General features: G+C 40.0%; 2 protein-coding genes across 4 annotated transcripts in view; one reads left to right on the top strand and one right to left on the bottom strand.

Moving 5' to 3' along the window:
- Positions 1-16,999, bottom strand: part of camsap2a (calmodulin regulated spectrin-associated protein family, member 2a) — a 55,588-nt gene extending 38,589 nt beyond the window's left edge. For all 3 annotated transcript variants that reach the window (XM_084356042.1, XM_084356043.1, XM_084356044.1), the window contains exons 1-2: positions 16,380-16,999; positions 10,449-10,708 (exon numbers count right to left, since the gene is read on the bottom strand). In XM_084356042.1, the coding sequence (XP_084212168.1) occupies positions 10,449-10,708; positions 16,380-16,518 (399 nt within the window). In that variant the 5' untranslated portion in view covers positions 16,519-16,999. The remainder of the gene's footprint in view (positions 1-10,448; positions 10,709-16,379) is intronic.
- Positions 17,000-17,133: 134 nt separating this feature from the next.
- The window catches only part of ddx59 (DEAD (Asp-Glu-Ala-Asp) box polypeptide 59), a 5,291-nt gene continuing 1,066 nt past the window's right edge, over positions 17,134-21,358 (top strand). Inside the window, 5 exon segments of the mRNA XM_084354145.1 lie at positions 17,134-17,746; positions 18,115-19,014; positions 19,129-19,311; positions 19,420-19,509; positions 19,898-20,149. Coding sequence (XP_084210271.1) covers positions 18,133-19,014; positions 19,129-19,311; positions 19,420-19,509; positions 19,898-20,149 — 1,407 coding nt within the window. The 5' untranslated portion in view covers positions 17,134-17,746; positions 18,115-18,132.

The following is a 21,358-nucleotide window of genomic DNA, read 5'->3' as shown; positions in this document are numbered from 1 at the left end:
TGCTTTATCTCCACTGGTTGTCAGATGGATTAAGCTTGATACATGGCAACATAAAAAAAAGATAACCACTGTATCTAATAGCCAATACAAAACTAGGGATGCAACAAATGATTACAGTATTTTAGTTATAAATTAATCTGCCAAATATTGTGACAATTAATCATTTTCGAGCCCAAAGTGACATCATTAAATTACTTCTTGCTTTTTGGAAAACAGTCCAAAACCCCAAGACAGTGAATCCTTACTTCCAAGAAGCTTGGACCAGCAATGGTTTTAAAGTTTTGCTTGAAAAATGGTAAACAATTAATCGACTATCAAAGATTTGGCAACTAATTTTCTTTCAACCAATCAACCAATCTTTGCAGCTCCACACAGAACTGCTCAATCAACATTATCTTTTTTAATTCAACCTTTATTTTATCAGGACAGTCCAGAGAGATCGAGGTCACTCCATGAGAATGAAGGCTTAAATTGCAGTAGAGTTTAATGAACATACAAACAGCTAATTCTGAAATGCAATGACAAAAAAAAAACAACACATCAACTTTATTTTATGCACTTGCTATTTTTCACTAGCTTTTTGAAGATGACATCTTCGCCAGCTTGCCAGCTATAACCTGAAGTTTAAATCCATCAAAGTTACAACTAAATTGAAAAATTAAGAAAAAATATAGAGGTAAAATTCAAACTGAAGTGAACTGAAACATTTAACAGTAATCACAGTTAATTAATCACCACTCACACAGGTAATGCTTCAATTCTCTTAACTGTTCACATGAGCCAGAACTCAATTTTGAACATTAACAAATTCTCCCACACAGCCGACACTGTCGCAGCTGGTAAAAAGGCTTTGGAAATTTAAAATTTTCCCTATTCTGTCTTTTTTCTCTGCAGTCTTTCCTTTCCAAATGGAGATATGGTATAACTCCTTTAACAGCTCGCCAATTGTGAGCGAAAATAAAGAAATGCTCTCAATCACAATTGCACACATGCCCTTGCACACTTTTGGATGCACAAAATACCAACTGTGAGGTCTGGCATCAGTTGTGGGAATGGAGCTTTTAAGCAGCATACCTTCCCCCTCCATACGCTCCCAAACCCAACCTAGCAATTATATGGAAACCTCAAAGCTAACCGTAGAACACTATCTAAGGGCAGCATTATGGCTACCAGCCAGTGTTGACCTAGCCTGGAGATATGCCTGCACTCTGAATCCTTCCATCATGTCTGAAAAGGCCCTCTGAGTTGAAACTGTTTCATGTGTGGACAGTGGTTAAAGAGTGTTTGCTCTAATTTAAATGGAAATACCACTCATTTCACATAATGTGATGGGTATTTACTGAACCCCTGTAAGACTGCAGATTGGATTTTTAAGAAAATGTTGTACATCATTCCTCATTGTTTCTAAAAAAGTTATGTTTTCTCATTCACTGTCTTCATCCAAGAAACTTGCTCTTTTATTTATGTCATAGTCTCCATTTCACACTATATGAGATCTCCTTGCAAGCATCCTAAAACTGGGTCTCGAACAAAGCAGAGCACAGTGCTGCAGATTATCTGCAGAGCATTGCCAGATTTCACCAGTCAACAGTTCGGGATCACAGCTCTCTGTTTGGCTGCACACTGACTGTGCTAAACATCTGGTGATGTGGAGAGAAAGCAAGAGGATTGTATTCTATATTGTTAGTTTTGGTGCATTTCTATGGATAATTTTATGAAAAAGCTAATGCAGTGAATGTATTGTTCTCTGATGGAAGTATTCATTTAAATCATGAACATGTTGTGTTTACTTTATTCTACCTGTCAATACTAAAACTACGATTAAAACGCATGCATCCAATAGTTTAATGAATAACAATGCTTATTTCATTTCCAGTATTCTCAGATATGCGATTCCTGTGTGAAGCTCTGCACATGACTAAATCTGTAGCAGCATAAATTCATTACAGATTAAGTGCTGTTACAGCCTCACCAGTCCTTACATTTGTAATCTCAGTAATAAGGAAACACCAGGTGAATATTTTAAGATATGAAGAGTAAGAAATGATTTGTCAGAAAATCCCCTCCTCTGAATTCTTTAGAGAAAATGAAACAGATTTTCTCTATTAGTATAATAGGCTTACTGAGCCATTACACCAGATCAGAAGATATAACATTACATGGTTTAAAATCTACACATTCACCAGCAAAAAACTAAAAAGAAAGCTTTTCATGGAAAACTGCTTCATAAACTTCTCACCCTGCAAAAAAAAAAAGTAATGTAGAATAATCTTATTCAAACAAGTGAGGAAATCTGTGTGTATAACCTATTTCCAACACTGAACTGGGAGCTTCTAGGTGTTCTGTCTCTTGCACTGAAAAATATATAGTAGTTACAGCAGGATTTATTTTCCCAACATGCAGTTATGTGAAATTATCCATTTATGGATGGGTTACTTCTTCAGGCTGAGCCACCAGGCACTCACCTGCAATCTCCCCAATGAGACCAAACACACCGATCCATACATGAAAAAGTGTCTTTGAACCATTTTTAGTCTGGCCCCTCACCTGGGGTCAATTTGCCTCGGGTAACTCTACCAGGAGCTGTTTCCCCTGAAAACAAAGCTCCCAGAATCACCATTCACTGCGTTCTCAAACTATTTCTGCACACTACTAATTTTTCAGTGAAAAAGAAGAAACACATACAGTTACTGACCTGAAATCTACTGGCTACTGACCTGTCTTGTATCAGCTGATAGGGTATATTTAGCTTAAGCATGTTTTGGTCTTTGATTTGATCAAAGGCCTCTAGACAAATGTGCTCCTGTGTTCAGGGTTGAGGGCAAAGCAGCATTCTTACAGTGCCTTAACCCTCATCAGTTGTTAAATTAAAAAAACTTACATGTTAATTAAAAGCACAAACCAAACAAAACATATCAGGCTAAATCATAGTCTAACAACAATCCAGAGAGATGTTCAGTACATCACATAATGTGCTTGCTTGCCTACTCATCCATACTGTGCTGCCTGGTTGGGAGTCGCCGCTGGCATTACGCACAACATACTGGCTGCGACTTCGCCGAAACCGAAGAGGACAGAAAGTACTTGGATGGGCTTCCCTTCCACCCTGCTGCTTCAGCTCCTCTTTGTTCGTAGGATCAAGGACTGAATAAGGACATAGGGAGCTAGTTTGATGTTGAGAAGTATTTTATTTTTCCGCCTGGCGCTCAGCAAAGCATCCTGTTCTTCACCTTCTGTCTGTGTGCATGTGCATCTTTGTGTGTGATGCTGTCTGCCGGAATCCAGCATCTCAGTATTCTCAGCCTCGGTGTTCTCGCAGTGCATAGCTGCACACACAAGCACACACTGTACGCTTACGACATATGCGAGCACTAGCACCCCCACTCTCGCACCCACCTACACACACACACCCTGCCTACTGGACTGTAACCATGGAAACGGAGCGCCTGCCCAATAGGGGTTGTGATGGAGGCAGAGGAAGAGAGGAGGAAGTGTATTCACCTCTATTCATGTCTGCTCCACATGAGATGATGATTCAATCTATCACGCAGTAAAACTGAATCGACATTCACTTTTTTATTAATATAGAATGTTAAATAGGAATATCACCTTTATATATTTATATGTAGTTACATATCCTGAAGACAATATTAGAAATGTCTGATGAATATAAACTGATGCTTTCATTTATCATGATGTGAGTAGAAATCTTCCCTCCCTTAAAAGTGCAGATTGTAGCACAAAGCTTTTACATTCTTGACTTTATGAGTGTAAAAATACCACACATAAAACTATAATCACTGGTTCATATTTTTGTGACGTTTGATATATTTATGGCTCCTCTTCTTGTTGATAGCTTTCTATAGTCTCAACTATAACGCATGATGACGTCAGAGCCAGTTAGCAGAAAAATATGATGCATTATCTGTATGTGGTGTTATACTTTATGGGTTACAGCACAGTTTTTTGATCCTATAAAATGTTGTAATGTTTCTTTTCATTATACACAACTGTATTTTTGATATTGCCTTTATTGATCCCCCTTGGGAGAAATTTGCCTGATTAAGATCCAACAGGGATCAAAATGTTGTCCATTTAAACAAATTTATGTTTCTTAAGTCATATTGTCGTTGATTTCATTCCTGCATGTTTGCTGCATGTTTCAATATTAAAATGATATTAATATCCATGTTCCTTGTTGTATTCAAAGACAATAAAAAACATGCTTTTACATTTACCTACATAGGGAGACATCTCATATTTACAAGTCATTGTACATGTCAACATTAAACTGGCATATCACAATGGTACTGTAGTTAATAGGCTGAAAGGCTTACAACACATCTGAAGAATCCTTAGATTGACAGGTGTAAATGCTTTTACTCTAAAGCCGCGTGGTTTCAACAAGAACTACAGAATAAATCTGTTCATGTACACATTACAAGTGCATTTGTCATTAAGGTTGGATTTAAAAGCATTCTTCAGCTTAAGCGTGACTATAAACCTGTCTGTTTAATGTCTTTTCTGACATACAGTCACAGACATAGCACCCATTTAGCCAACAGAGCAACTCAGACACCATATAAGGTGCCATGGCTCTTACTCTCAGTGTTGACGGCATATGGCCATGATAGAGTCTGATTTATACAGTACATTGAAAACTCTTGGCAGCAACCTGACCTATTTACTACAGCTTTATTAATTATTAAAGCTGTGAAAGTCAAGGTTCGAGAGCCTTGAAGGAACATCGATTCCCAACAGGAGGTCAAGGAAGTAAAGAGTTTAAAGATTATTTTAGTAGAGCATATTTATTTTTAGGCATCTACATCCCGAAGTTACTATCCTATAGATGATCTACAGGCTTTTCCCAGAGAAACTGTTCAGCATTTCATCAAGTGGTTAATATATTTAATAAGATGGTGGCTACATTTATAACATTACTTATTTTTTTAACCTATAGAGCACTTTTTTAAAACCCACATTACGATAAAAATCAAGTAAAATCAGGAAAAGTCTGATAAAAGCACGTTTAAAGGCTGCACGAACAAAAACAAAAACACATCACGATGAATAAAAAAATTGCACCTCTTGCAATTTGTATATTGCACTTGGTCCTAATGCGATTTTGATAATATTCAGTTTAATTGTGCGGCTCTAAGAGGATTAAGAGGTCACTGGTTCAGACATTGGTTGGCGAAACAGTGCCTCTGTTCTTTCATCCTAAATATTCATGTTTTATATCAGAATGTCATTGTTGAAATGTTCAATTATGTTAACAGATACGCTCTTTATTCCAAGTGACGCGACTCTGAAATACAAAACTGTGTGAAATCCTGGTGGGATTTCCAAAGAAAAGGATGGATTAACTCTATTGTATAAAAAGTACAGGGAATGAACACAATTCCATTAACACCTATACCATCTACTTAAATCCAAAACAACAACCCTGCATCTTTGCACAGTTAATTTGAACCGGAGGAAGGAAAGAGCAGTGCTTGTCCCATCCTCATTATCACCGCTGAGGTGCCCTTGAGTAAGGCAATTAACCATCAGTGCTCAAGTGGGACTGCTCTGAGCAAAGTGTTGTTACAGAAGTGTACATGTTAACTGACACTACCCAGAATAAATAAAGTTAAACACTAAAAGCCAAACACGGTTTCTATATATTAACTACAGTCCACTCCACTCTACAGTGTGCAGTGGACCCTTGAATACCTACACACACTCACGACACACTTAAACCATTCACAAACATGCACAAGCTCAGGCACACGGACTCTGTTTTCATTCATCATCTTGATACTTTCATCGTCATTCTCAGTGTCCATAGCAACAGGGTCAGAAATTACATCCGGATGTCGATTCATCAAGAAGAGATATGGGTCTTTAATTCAATAATGTTTATCTGCTGGTCTGAGTGTCTGACTATATTACATTTTCTCCCTGACCACAGCTGCACAGACACAATCTGAGGTGATGTGCAGCAGTTCATGTCCGTGGGAGATTTAACTGTTAACATTTATTTGATTGTTCCTTTGTGTGTTTTGGAAATGAATTCTCCAAGAGTTTCAACTCACTCAATCACTGGGAACAAAGCTGATCACACAGCACCGACACTCTGAAAAGAAACTTGGCAATTAAAGCCTTCTGATAATGAGTTTTGGCTGTTATCATACCAGCAGCGGTGCTTCACGTGGGCTGTAATGCTAGAATAATATTTTCAGATCCTCAGCCCACCTCCACATCTCTCCCTCACACTCTGTGTGCATTACAGGTGGAGGAGAGTGTCAGCGATACAGAATGTGTGTAGGCGAATGAGTGGGTGGCAGCTGCAATTTGGATCCCTGCGTCTTCACATGTGGGAATCCGTCACATGGCTGAAGACAGAAGGATGAGTGGGCAGAATAGTGACAGAAAGAGAGAACGTCAGTTTGGCAACCTAGTGAAAATGTGAGTACATGTGCTCGCTCTGTTATGACGTGTGTCAGAGAAAACATCAGCAGCATCTAACTCAGCTGCTGACTGACCTACTAAAGCTTACTTGAACATCCCCTAAAGTTGCTTATTCTGAAAATTACCTGATGCAAACTGCTGAGTTTACAATAAAGCTCAGCTAAAAATGCCGTGAAGCAGCATTTAATGACATTGCTGCAGAGCAGCTTATAGTAAGAACTGCAGGTAGGAGCTCAGTCTCCAATAATGTTTTCCTTTAAGGGCGGATTATGAATCCATTAAACAACCCTCTCTTACTCTCCCAGAACAAATTATTGCTCTTCTTGCACACTCCCTCCACATTAGGGATGCATGATGGTGGATTTTTGCCAATATCTGATATTTTCCAACTCATTTTGGCTGATTGCCGACACCAATATATGCACTCATTTCTTTCAATCTAACTGAAAGACAAAAGTCTCTCTTGTAGTAGAATTAACATGATATTAAGCCTACTCTTGGTGGCCCACTGTCAGATGCAAACAACAACCTTAATCGCCAGAATAAATGTTGGTTAAGTATGTTCCTGCAAAACCACAGGTGAGTTAAAACTTTACATATCTTAATGTTGCAACTTTACATTTCTTTCGGTTGAATTTTCTATTTCTCTTTGGTCACCAAGCTGTGCTTATGCTCTGGTTAGGTTTAGGCACAAAAACCACTTGGTGAGGGTTAGGAAAACATCACGTTTTGGTTTAAAATACCTGATTTGGTTGCTACATACATGGCTGGAAATGTCCCATGGTCTCCTGATAAATATCACTTTTTTGTTGCCATGAACATGGTTGGAAATTGTCCTGCGGCCTCCTTAAAATATCCAGTGGTGTCACGCTTACAAATCTATTTAATAAGACAGTTGCATAGGAGAGGGACAAGTAGATCAGAAGTTGAAAGCAAAATCACGCACACTGTTTAACTACCAGTACTGAAATGTCGCAAATAAATGTATCTTTGCAGGTTAGACAGAATGCAGGATTTCTCTTTCAACATTTGCGAATGTTGAAACGCCATTGTCCCTCATCAAAAACAGACGCAGCACTGCGGTCACCAGTTTGGCAGCCTTGTGAGCTTTCATTCCAATGTGTGGCAGGTAATCCGCATGAAATGCCTTAAGTGTGTGATAAAGTCCTCATAGAAAACAATGTTAAGCAGTGCTGCATCTGCTTTGTTTTCCAAAAGTTCAGCTACTATACTTAAACCTTCAGCATTTATTCATGCTGTAGATCTTAAACTATATGATTCATTAGAAACAAGGATTCGGCAGTGACATGTAAGGTAATGTGTATGACATTTCTTCAATGGTGCAGACAGCAGTAGTGACTCAAGTAGTGTAGTAGGTAGAATAAAGAAAAAAAACAAAGAACGAAAAGATGGTAGGGTAATTGAGGAGGAACGCACAATGGAAGAAAGGTGACTGAGAAAGGGCAAATGTAATGGAGAATCATTGACAACAGAGGTAAAAAGAAAAAGGATGAATGCTAGAAGACGAGGAATGGATAATGAAGGGGAAGATGCGGAGATACAGTAATGAAATGCGTGTGAAAAGGGATGGAAGTAGGAAGAGGTTTGGGAAATGTTAAGGGTTGAAGGGTAATATGAGTGAAAAGGAAGACAAAGAGAAGATGATGTCAGGGCGGTGGGAGGAGTGAAAGGAGGCATGCAGGTTATAAAGATGAAAGATGGAACAATAGAGGGCAGAGGGAGGAAGGAGAGTGAAATGGCAGAAGGTAGTTTCACACTCCTCTAGCAGCTCATTTTCACATTCACAACAACCTGCTCAGTCACGCACACACACACACACACACACACACACACACACACACACATGCACACACAGTCTCTTTCTGGCAAACCATTGAGTTATGAACTGTGCCAGACTAAAATAAAGTGTAAAACTCTTATATGCTCTGGACTAGAAAATAAACTACAAAACACTCCGACAGCACAACATCAAATTCCAGTAGTTTAGCTTTAAATAAAATGTATATGCTTCTTCTAAAATATGGGTTGTCTTCACAAAACAAAGTGCTTGAAATGTAAACCCCAACAAAACTTAAATAACTATTGAATTTGCATAGAAGGGAAATTAAAGCCAGTGAGACTCTTCAAACAGACTGCAGGCAAACTGTGTGCTAATTGTGTCTCAATTGCAATTCACTGAAGCAACAAACCCTCCTATTGAGACTTCGCCCCCAAATAATGAGGATCCCTCATTCTCACTCAACAGGATGCCAGCAAAGTCATCTCTGTAGTGAGATCCAACATGTAGAGATCGACAGATAAGCTATAAAGACAGTGAGAGATGGCAGATACACACAGGTGCCTGGAGGTCTAAGTCAGTTTGTACTGTTGAATTTTGTTTTTTCAAATCCCTAGAAAAATCTAAGAAGTGAAAAAGCCCTTCTACCCTACCTTCTCACTGGCTGGCTGTTGTTGCTGTGCTGGTTTGATGCTGCATTTGCATATTGGTTTTGTCTTTTTCAATTAAATGTGGTTTATAAAAAATGATGTTATCATCCGCAGTTATTGGCCATTAAAATAATGTGCAATTTCAAATGCTACTGAAGTGATTTTTTTCACAAAATGCTGTCTGACAAATGCAAAATGGATCCGAACCTCATTTCAGCTGTCCCTGTGGTTGGCACCTTTTCAACTTTTCAAAATATAATCCCATTTAATGGCAACATCAGAGCAGCAACAATTATAATCTTATAATTAATTTACCTGTGCAAAATTTAGCCGACCAGTTAGGTGACCTGTTTGCCCTACAACCAGAGCATTTCACCCTGTAAGCATGCAGCAACACGCAGGATTAATCAACTTGTAAACAATCAACTTCCTGATACTCCAGAATGTCTTCTCTTTCTTGGTTAAGAGACGCTGAATGGAATGATGGAATGAGGAAAGAGATTATGTGCATGAAATATGCCTCAGGGAACATGAAAAATTGAAGTTCAACATCCCTGTTAGGTACGGCCTGGCGTCAAATGCTACTGCTTGGAAACTCAAGATAGAGAACTGGAAGAGTTCCTCACTGTGATGACCACTATGACATAATAATAATAACTTGATGCCCATGAGGACGGAAGTTGAGAGTTTGTGTATAATTATTCTCATATATCCCCGACCCCAATCTGCCTGGAGGTCTAAGTCAGTTTGTACTGTTGATTCTTGTTTCTTCAAATCCTCAGAAAAATCTAAGAAGTGAAAAAGTAACAGCCCTTCTACCCTACCTTCTCACTGGCTGTCTGTTGCTGTGCTGGTTTGATGCTGCATTTGCATATTGGTTTTGTCTTTTTCAATTAAATGTGCTTTATAACAATTTATGTTATTATCCGCAGTTATTGGCTATTAAAATAATGTGCAATTCCAACTGCTACTGAAGTGATTTTTTTCACAGAATGCTGTCTGACAAATGCAAAATGGATCTGAACCTCATTTCTGCTGTCCCTGTGGTTGGCCACTTTTCAACTTTTCAAAATATAATCCCATTACTAATGGCAACATCAGAGCAGCAACAATTATAATCTTATAATTAATTTACCTGTGCAAAACTTAGCCGATCAGTTAGGTGACCTGCCCTACAACCAGAGCATTTCACCCTGTAAGAATGCAGCAACACGCAGGATTAATCGACTTGTAAGCAAACAACTTCCTGATACTCCAGAATGTCTTCTCTTTCTTGGTTAAGAGACGCTGAATGGTATGATGGAACGAGGAAAGAAATTATGTGCATGAAATATGCCTCAGGGAACGAGGAAAATGGAAGTTCAACATCCCTGTTTGAAACTCAAATTGAGAACTGGAAGAGTTCCTTGCTGTGATGACCACTATGACATAACTATAATAACTTGATGCCCATGAGGACGGAAGTTGAGAATTTATGTGTATAATTATTATCGTATATCCGGACCCCAATCTCCTCATCGCCAATGAAATTCCAAAATATCTCTTACCATTTGCAGCGGCCTCTTTCGAAGGTCCCTCTCAGTGACCAGTCTCTCCTGGTCTGTAATGTAGAGTCCACGCTGAGCCAGCGCCTGAATGACGGCATCGTGGCCCAGCAGGGGCTTGGCAGCATCGCTCTTCAGGATGAGGCTGCCGGCCCTGCAGTAGAGGTCTGCAGACAGCAGGAGGCTGGTAACAGGAGGCTTCAGGTGCTCCTGCTCATACTGGTCTGTGTAGAAAGGGTCCTTTAACTCTGCTGGGATGCTGTCTGTATAATGAAGGGGAGAAAGTGGGATTTTGGTTAAGACAGGTAAAGAGATTGCACTTTTGACACGACAACCAAGACCACCATCATACCTTGTTTCCCAAATTTCTACATCAGCAAATCACTAAGAAGAGTATGAGGATTACAAAGAGGTAGAAAAACTGTAAATAGCAAAAATAACAGCTTAGATGCAATTAGAAGATAAAATCAGGGAAAACAGAATAAACTTCTTAAATTTATGTTCTAAATATGGAAACAGAACAACTTTGTCATGATTTTATCCCATTTCTCACAAGGAGCAGCAAAACTATGGAATAAAAAAGTGAAAAATCAGGGAAACCTATTCGAAATCTTACTGGAGAGTTTTCCACACAGATTCTGTGCCATTACTTTTCTTTGACACGTCTGCTTCTTCTTCTTTTATAGCCACGCTTTGACAATATCTTGACATGGATATATGTGTGGATAGGCCTCGGCGTTGCTATAGCAACTGCAGGAGGAGTGGAACCCGATCGATTCATCTCGTCTGTATCTCTGCAGCCTCCTTGGGAACACCCCTCTCACTGCGTGCCTCATCAAAGTGTGTGTGTGTGTGTGTGTGTGTGTGTCACCTTAAGCAAGTCCACTGCAACTACAAAACATTGTATTTCCTTATTGCTTTTGTTTCTTACATTCCTTGCCAGGGTTTGCTGAGCTGGGAAAAAAACCTTTTCTTGAACAGAGAAAGTATGGCTATTGTACAGAAAATATCACCAAGAGCAGAGCCCAAGCAAGTCCCTATTTTTCCACAACTGATTAAACAACAAAACCATGATTAATTGGTTTCAAATGAGATGCTGCTGCTGCTGTGTGAAATCATTCAAACACATCTGCACACACTCCAGATGCAGAGCTCATCAGCAGGAGAATAGATGTAAATTTTGATAACCGCCTAAGTGTATGCGGAGAAACATGTGGCATGTGGCGACAGCTTTATACTCCCCGACACCGCTGCCTAGCCTCCAACAGCAGTCAATGAATCACCTGTTTAGACTGACCATTATCAACAAGGTCATCTACAGATGGACTCTGTTATCATCTAGCAGAAATGCAGACAGAAGCAGTAGCAGCCCTCTAGGTTAAGTGCTTTTCCTATAAGTACTATGTTCATATTATTGATGCCAACAAAGAATTAATCTTTTCTCGAGCCCTCCCCCTTCATCCTCCACAGGAAGGTCAGAGGTCAGGCTGAGATACAGAGCAACACCCATGAAGGCACTAAGTCAGTATCTTGCTCAGGTAACCTAGAGATTACATTTCATATTGTTTAGAGAAACTGTAGAACAGTGTTTACATCATCCGTGGGCATCAGTGCAGACAGAAAATTCTAGGTGCAATCATTTGATTAGATTCAGATTTGATAAAACACTGTATATTAATCTACTTGATTTGTTATTTATCCTCCACTATTTCATTTGTAGTATTTAAGCTTTTTTTATGGAGGGAAGTCTATGAAACTGTGCTTCAATATTCAAGTATTTAACTGTTGATAAGAGAGCAGAGCCACAGCTGTTTAAATGGGGGCATCTGTTCAGTATTTTTTAAGGCAATGTGGAGACTATTTCCCCAACATTTCCCCCGTATTCAAACAGCTTCTGGTCATGATCAATCTTCTCTCAGCTCTGCTTATGAACCATAGTTGTATAGTACATTAAACACTGGTATTAGCTTGTACTGTCTGACAATGTCTGACTGTCCGACATTTGATTGAATTTTCTAACAGCAGACGATCCGCTGCATAGGCAGCATCTTGCCTCTACTACGGTGCATTCTTAATGCCGTTCTGCATTGGTGTAATGAGGCAGATGCATGTGAAGTATTCAGAGCAGCGTAGGCAGGGATCTGGAGATGAGCCCGCTCTCTCTCCTTCTCTCTCTGGAGGGCTGTATTTTTGGAATCAGCCCACTTCTAGCAGTCCTGATTGAAAATACACAGAGGATCTGCGAGGAATCTCATGTTTGCCGGGCTATTACAACACAGAGCAGGGAATAATGTGCTCTGCGCTGTGGCTACAGCACCAGAATACCATTATGACGGCACTGTTCAGGCAAACGGAGCTGTATTGGTTATTTTAGAGCTGTTGTGTTGAAGCCCATATGGATAGTAAGCTAATAATATTGCAGTAATTACAATAAAAGGGATAAAATGGATGCTTGGGTTGATTTTAGGTCTTGCACTAGAGCTGCAACTACATTTATTTTCATTGTCCATTTATCTTTTGATTATTTTCTTGATTAACCGTCAATTTTTTGGAATAGAAAATGTCGGAAAATTGTGACAAATGTTGATCAATGTTTCCTTAAAGCCCAACATGACCTCAAATGTTTTATTTTGTTCACAACCCAAAGATATTCAGTTCACTGTCATAGAGAAATAAGAAACCAGAAAATTTTCACATTCCAGAGGCTGGAATCAGGGAATTTTTACTTTACTGTACGGATGCCACGGTGAATATTTTTTTAAACCTATAATTACCTGCTTCTCATGGCCAATACCGATTAGGTAACCCATAATCACTAAGATGTAGGGAGCAAAGATGTATGATGGATATCCCATAGCTCTTATAAGATTTGTTGTCAGAACTCGTTGACTTTTCCCTTTCTCTTTGAACTTGTGTCGATCATCTATTGCAAAGTTCAATTGTGTTGTCATCCTCTGAAACAGTCAAAAACATCGACACCGGCAACAACATGTTTGGCTCTCTAGGCTACACTGCAGGGCTCTGATGCCGTGAGCACAACAGGCTTCTTCTTTTTCTTCTTCTTCTTCTCCTTGTTTATTGGTGAACTCCAAACAAACTTTCAAGGTACAAACAGCCCCCTTTATATCTGGGTTAGTTAATGCTGCACTTATTAAGTCAATCAAAGCATCTTTATCGGCTAGAATTTCACCAATACCAATAAACAGCTAATTATATAAATTTCCCAATAGTGGGTGGATTATTTATACATCCCTCATCCCTACTTTATTTATAAAGACAAAAGATAAACTGTGTTACTGAGTTATGTATGTTAAGTTAGCTTCTTTCTTTATTTCTTCCTTTCAAAGGTCGCGTCAAAAATACAGGTCATATAGTCTACAATCATAAACAGTAGACTGGAAACATGACTTCCCTGATCAAAAGTCAGTTTGTGAATGTAATGATGTTTTTCCCATACACATTGTTCACCCACAGGAGCCAAGCATCTCAAATATTTTTCTTCTGCCTGTGGGGCACATGTTTTCGGATGAAGTGATTGTGTTTTTCAGGTAACTGGGCAAACAAACAAATTCTGATAATAAAAGACAAAAAGGCACAGATCCACACTAAATTGAAACTTGGTTTAAAATTGCTCTTGTACACTGACTGGACTGTATTTCTGTCTCACACAGTGATCTGCCTCAGCTAGAAACTCCTGAGGTAAGATTGTCTTAAAACTCAGCTTTAGACCAATAGTGTTTTCATTTCAGTGAAAGTGAATGCAGCAAGGCCTAATCCATCTTTATTTACATTATTTTTAGTGGACCAAATATTCTCCACTAAAAATAAAAAGTATTTTTTGTTATATTAAGCCAAAATTATAACTTTGATTCAGGTAAATGACCAACATTTGGTTACTGTATGGCAGTTCACATGCATCGGGATCTGATACATGTCACATGGGAAATAAAATCAAAAACCGGACACAATCCACTGACTGTCGGGAAACTCAGTCACAGTTTGAGCCAAAAGCTTCAGTTTGATTAATCTATCTTGAATTAATGATTGTGAAACACTTTTCAATCACCGTTGGGAAATGTAGGAAGCATGTCTTTTGACCAGGTGCCATGCATTAAAGCTTAAATTATAGGTCCAGGGCTATGCATGGTAGGAGCATGATACCAATCATACTAGTTATGCACATTAATCGTTTATAAGAAGAGAGATCTTGTTCTGCTTCTCTGAAACCACCGTATCAGCCCTCGGTCTTTGACATAGCATAACATAAATGTCATGAGCAGTGGGGATTTTGTGAAGAGTTCTAAGAGACTATTCTTTAAAAGAATTGGACACTTGCTGGAAATTCAAAATACTCCAAGTCTGTACTCATCTTTTGTGAATTTTCAATGCCACAAGAATGCAATAAGCCTTGCAATTTGCCACATTTCCACTCTGAAGGCTCATTCTCAATTATGTTGGAGAGTGATGTATTACCACTTTACCAGACATGTCTTTAGAGTCCCTGCTGCGTGTAATGTGAGAATGTGATTTGAAAATGTGTCAGTAACCTACCACCATCACAGAAAGTCATGATGATATCAGGGTGGCTGTGGCAGACATTTTGGTGGAAGAACATGAGTTACTGTTACTGTAAATCCATGTTGTTGTAATTCCTTTTGATGGACAACAGAGGGTGATGAAAGTTATTCATTACACAAAACACCTCCAATTCCAGCAGGTGAAGCTAATTCCATCAATTCTGAGCAATAAAAGCATAATTTTCATTCATTCAGAATGTAACAAATGAGCTTTGAGTGGTTTCTCAGCAGCAGTGCTGAAAAAAACAACTACATCTGGTGATAATTACAGGATATTTAATCTCAGGTAAACAACAACAGAACAAATTGGTCATTTTAAATCAATTAACTTCGAAGAGTAGGATGATCTTGTGCAAGGTGAGCCTCTGAGCCATCGTGTTACAACCCTCCCATGTGTCTATGTATTATCCATACAGGCTGGGTAATCAGAGGGAATTGCCATTTTGTTTTCACCGCACTGCTTGAAAATGTGGGTGGTGATTCAGAGGTACAGATCCAGATCACATCCATACATTCCCTTCACTAACATCCCGTCTCTTTATAAGATGCAAGCGGGTCTTGATTAAGTTTGGAAATCCATTTAATATATGATTGTGTTCACAGAGTTAGTTCATCATTTTCCACACAACTGAAAATGATGAATTGGCAGTTCAAACTCACCTGACTATTTTTTCCTTGCAAAACAGGCTTAACATCGAGAAAGTCATGTCATACAAAAAAACCGAGGAAGTGTCATCAACTGAGACGAGACACGTATAATTAAAAACCTACAAACCTTAGCATTTACCCCACCTTACTCTTAACAAGTACACCCATTTATATGTGCTACATACCCTGCTGCTGCTCTTTCTAAATTTGGATGCTGTACCCTGAAGGTGACATCAATTGGGACATCTTCATACCTTGTTTTTACACAGAATCCTGTCTTTCCATTTAGCTGGACAGTATATTTACTGATCACTGGGAGCCAACACAGGAAATTGGTTTTATCTGCCCTCTTGGGATGAAATTTATTATCTTTCCAATAGGCAATTCATTTAAGATGGGCCGCAATCAGGACACAATGGTGTCTGTGAACCACATACTCTGGAGAAAAATCCCTGTGATACTAGTAACTGTAATCAATAATGAGCCATAGTGAATATTTAGTCTTTTTGTTTCTCTTAAGAATAGGCAGATTTGTATTTGTTATGAGGATTGTTTTGGTGTCAAAGCCTTTTAAAATGTACCACATGCACATGCGTTATACATTAATAGCCTCAGATTCTGTGGTCATTCATTTTTATAAATGCCAACACGCACTACAATATTCATGCACGGTGCAGGTAACTATATCGAGTTCCAGTAATGCACCTACCTGTCCCATAAGCTTTGGCCAGCAGCCATCCGAGGCTGCAACAGATTTTGGCTCGGGAGAAGTCATAGTGCTCAAAAGACTTTACTGCTGGAGCAACGAAGGTCTTCTTAACATCCCTGACGTCCTGAACTTCACCCATATTTCTCCCCCAAGCTGTTTTCTTGAACCCTATGAAGCAGCGACACAACGCGAAAGCATCCCACTACTGGAATTTCGGGGAAAACAATAAACGGCAGTAAATTTATGGGATGCGGCGTCTTTTCGGAGACTATTCACAGCTTCTTTCAGTCATAAAATGCTCGGCTGGCCTCGGGTTTTCGTTTTATTTTGGTCTCCTTGACACAATGAGTCGCTAGTCCTGGTGTTTTTCACCCATTCTGCTGTCTACAGTTGAAATGGGCTCCGTCGGACCAGGCTGGGACGGTTTCCTCGGATTTCAAAGGTAAAACTGCTCTTCGGCTGGAATGAAAAGAGCAATATTTCCATTCTTTGGCCTCTCTGGAAGCAGTCGGCTTCTTCCTTTCACGTCCATGTATTCATGAATGGATAACCTATGGATTTACCATTCCCTACTCTATCCAGTCTCTTGGTGCCGTGGTGCGGTTTTCCTGCCGCACTGTGGCTCTCCAAGCCCCGCACCTTTGTTGCGCAGTGCGCATGCGCTAAGGTACTTTCAAATGCTGTCGGGAATGTTAACACTTTTGTTCGACGGGTATGTTGCTTTGGCCCTGTATTGTATTTTCTTACTACACGTTTAAAGTTGTGTTTTGTTTTAGACAGCAGCACATCTCCGCGACATATTTACCCCACAGTAGCATGTTAGTTTAAACACCATCTTTCAATATCTTTACACCGTATGAATGCACCGCTTAGCTCGAATGTTTGATTTTTCGATGAGCATTTGAATGCACGGAAAGACGGCAGCCTGCTTGCAATTAGTGAGCAAACTAAACACTGAAAGGTTTTAATTACATAACGGTACATCCACGTGTTCTTAACTTGACAGACCTCATACTTATTTTTGCAATTTAGACATTACCTTTTTAGCCCAGTTCAATTCTACAGCCACACCCTACAGCCACAATGGAAAACATGACCTCGGATTAAATACGTATATGAAGCTAAAATGTCCAGGAACTTGTTCAAAAGCAGATTTATTCAAAAGCAGGTCAATACGGTCCTTAATAAAGAAGACTAATGACCACTGGGAACAGCAAATATAGCGCTGTTGTACAGAGTCGGTGCTAAAAACTACATTTCCCGACTTTGCAAAGGCAACATACGTCATTAGTCTGCGTCGGTGATTGTTTTGAAGCGTTGGAAGATGATGCGTGGAGTAACGCTGTCGATTTATATGAAACATTGAGGTAAGATAGGCTTATTTACCGGCATTTATGAGTCAGTTGTAGCCGAACTGCGGTTTGATAAGAGTTCTTTCAAAATACACGAACATGTTAAAGCTGTCGACTTGTTCACAGTAGCAGTCGGGAGTTAATGTTATATCTGTCTTTTTTAAACTGTAAATTCGTTGCTGCACGAAAATGTCAGTTTACAGAAGGAATGCGTGGTTAATTTTGACCTCTGGGATTTTACTCTTAGCCAATACCAGTTATATATGGTAGATTTTGTCAGTACTCATTTGTGTAATAATGTTATGCGGTGCAAACATGAAAACAACGACCCCTAAATCCTTGACATTAATTTAATGCTTACAACTGTTTTCTGATGTTAACAGGTTAATTTTCAATAAAAAATGTTTATGCCAAGAGCCTTGAAAGTGAAGAGACCTGTCCAAGGCTCAAGCAAAGTTTTGAATAAGAAAAGCAAGATAGATCAGGGGGAGAGAAAAGATGGAGGTTCAGTGACACCTGCTCAGAAGGACGAAGCATGTGGAGACACCCAAACACAGGATGAAACAATGCAAGCAGCTGAAGACATCCAAACACAGGATGGGACAATAAAAGCAGAAGGAGACTCTGCAGACTTGGCAGAGACCTCAATGACTGAAGTTGGACATACGTCTACTTCAAGCGATACAGAGGAAGAAGAAGAAGAAGAAGAAGAACCTGTCAAATCATTCAGAAAGAGCCAGAGATGGCCAGAGCCAGGAGAGCCTGCCTGTGTGATGTGTGGTCGCTATGGGGAGTACATTTGTGACAGCACTGACAATGATGTTTGCAGTCTTGAGTGCAAAGCCAAACATTTGACCAAAATGGGGATGGGGATTGGGCCGGATGTGTTTAACCGTAAGGACAAAGAGGGAGATGAAAGGACTCAGCCTCAACAGACAGCAGTGAACTCTGGTGGAGTGGGTGAAAGTGAGGCTGGCTATTCATACAGGGAAGATCGGTTCATAGCAGGCCTAACAGATGAGCAGGTACAGCGGATTAAACAGGAGCTGGGCATTGAAACACAGGGGAGCGATGTCAAGAGACCCATCGTTGAGTTTGAACACTGTGGCTTCCCTTCCACGCTGAGTGGCAACCTGAAAAAGGCCGGCTATGAGGCGCCCACGCCGGTCCAGATGCAGATGGTGCCTGTTGGTCTCACCGGAAGGGATGTGATTGCCAGCGCTGACACAGGCTCAGGGAAGACTGTAGCCTTCCTGCTGCCAGTGGTAGTGAGGGCACTGGAGGTACAGTAATGCACTTACTTACTGATTGCAAAGTTAAGACATTACTTGCTTTATCTTATGGCTTTTTGACCTACACGCATATGTAATGAGATGCTATGTGTTTTCTACTTTTAGAAACCAGCATGCAGTGTGAGTAGCCCTGTGGCTCTCATCCTGACCCCCACCAGGGAGCTGGCCATTCAGATAGAGAGACAGGCCAAGGAGCTGGTGATGGGACTCCCCAACATGAGAACAGCACTGCTGGTGGGCGGCATGCCGCTTCCCCCGCAACTCCACCGCCTGAAAAGCAACATCAAAGTACAATCTCTGTTTTTACAGTCATTTCCTCCTCTCACAGTCAAAACAGTTCTTTTGAGCCTTAAACTTTCCACAACATCATGTTCTTCTCCTATTAATCTCCCTTAGATTATCATAGCCACCCCAGGGCGACTCATTGAGATCCTGAAGCAGAAGGCAGTGCAGCTGGACAAAGTGAAGGTTGTGGTGGTTGACGAGGTACGACAGACACATTCAGATATGATGGAAGTTCAGCACTTAAAGGTTTTCCAATATTGATAAAACTTAAAATTTTGTGGCTAAGTTAATTCATTTGATTGATTCAATTCAACCTTCATTTGTTGTGATACAGCATAAATTCTGAAATAATTTCATTATCATGTAATTTGATATTAGGATTTGAAAACAATGAGGCTTTAATGATTGCTTATTTTGACTCAAATTATGTCATATCCCAATACATGCTGTATAGTTGAGGATTATTGCAAACAGCATAATTATAGTTATGAAAAAATCCTTTAGTTTTGCTCTGTAAGTGGGAACAATAATGCAATTATGTGCTGTTTAGAGTGTAAAGGTCAATATGTTTTTGTGTTGTATCCTGTAGGTCGACACTATGCTGAAGATGGGCTTCCAGCAGCAGGTGCTGGAGGTTTTGGATCAAGTCCCTGAAGAACGCCAAACTCTGCTGGCGTCGGCCACTATCCCCAAAGGGACGGAGGAGCTGGCTGGCCGATTGGTCCGTGACCCCGTCCGTATTACTATTGGAGAGAAGAACCAGCCCTGTGCTAATGTGCGGCAGATCCTGCTCTGGGTAGAGGAACCCTCGAAGAAGAAGAAGCTGTTTGAGATTCTCAATGTAGGTTGTAGACTTGAAGTTTTGATTTTTAACAGTCACTCAAAGAGGTTTGTTTAAACAGTACACAGTCTCCTTTTTGCCAGGAAGTCTGGCTCTCACTGGAAGTCTTTAAAGATAGATTTTGGGTGGAGTATAGCCTTAAACTCACTTCCGCTGCCAACGTAGACTTTCTTTAAGAGGTCAGCAGTTTTCTTTTTGCGTAACTCCAAGTCTAATTATCCTCTGGAGAACCAGAAAGTGCTTTAGTAGGTATAAACACAGAAAGTGGGTTATTATCTCAATTTCAGTTTATAGTGGATTTATCACTCAGTCTCGATACGCACTGGTACCAGCTTGGTATTTTATTAACTGGCTGTTTAAAGGTGCTAATTCCTTGGGCTCGGAAGACCAGTCTCCCCACTACACCATATTTAGACAGCCATTGCTTCAGCCCTGGCCCCCGTCTGGAGGAAATGGGTGGGCCCTGAGCCATGGCCTCACTCCAGGAATCCCAGCAATGGCTTGTACCATTTATACAGGGCAGGACAGGAAGGGTCTGCTTTAGTTATCCTGGTGAAGAAGTGTTGTTAGACAATTGTGAGAGTAACAGGAGCTGCTTCTCTGTTTACAGTTGGTTGTGATGGTCGTTGTTTTTTAAGCCAATTTATTTATGACTGCTGTTATTTAATGAGGCTTAGAGTAAAGCTTAGTGGTGGGTCCTTCTGGAGTACTGTGAGACTGAGGGGCTATTAGAATTGGGATCTGAAAGAGACTCTTGAAGAAAACCAATCTGAAATGGTTGCTTCATATGTTGCAGCTCTTAGAGCATTGTGTATAACAATAAGCTCAAGTTAAAGTCAGAAGATCTAAGCATGCTCTAACAAGTTTGAGCCAGAACAATAGATCTGAGAGTAGCCCTATAAAACACTCTTTACTTCATTATTCAATGTGAGAAATAACTATCTGGATTTGAGAACAAGGCACGGATGCAAACAGCCTACCTTTTTAAAAACGTTTATTTAGACTGTCCAGTTATGAATGGCCAACAGTAAATTGAGAAAGGATAATAGGTGAAGTTTTGACTCATCTGTTACAATTACATCTGCTGTTAAACACTTTTTAATTGCAGCAACCCCGAAATATAGCCAAACAGGTGAATGTGATCTTTTATTAAGCTTGCCAGCCACCCCTTCTATGTATTTTTCCTGTCGGGAGTGTTTCTGGCAGGAG

The sequence above is a fragment of the Pagrus pagrus genome, assembly GCF_965226575.1.
Source record: "Pagrus pagrus genome assembly, chromosome: 6".
NCBI lineage: Eukaryota > Metazoa > Chordata > Actinopteri > Spariformes > Sparidae > Pagrus > Pagrus pagrus.
This window is presented reverse-complemented; position numbering and strand designations above follow the sequence as displayed.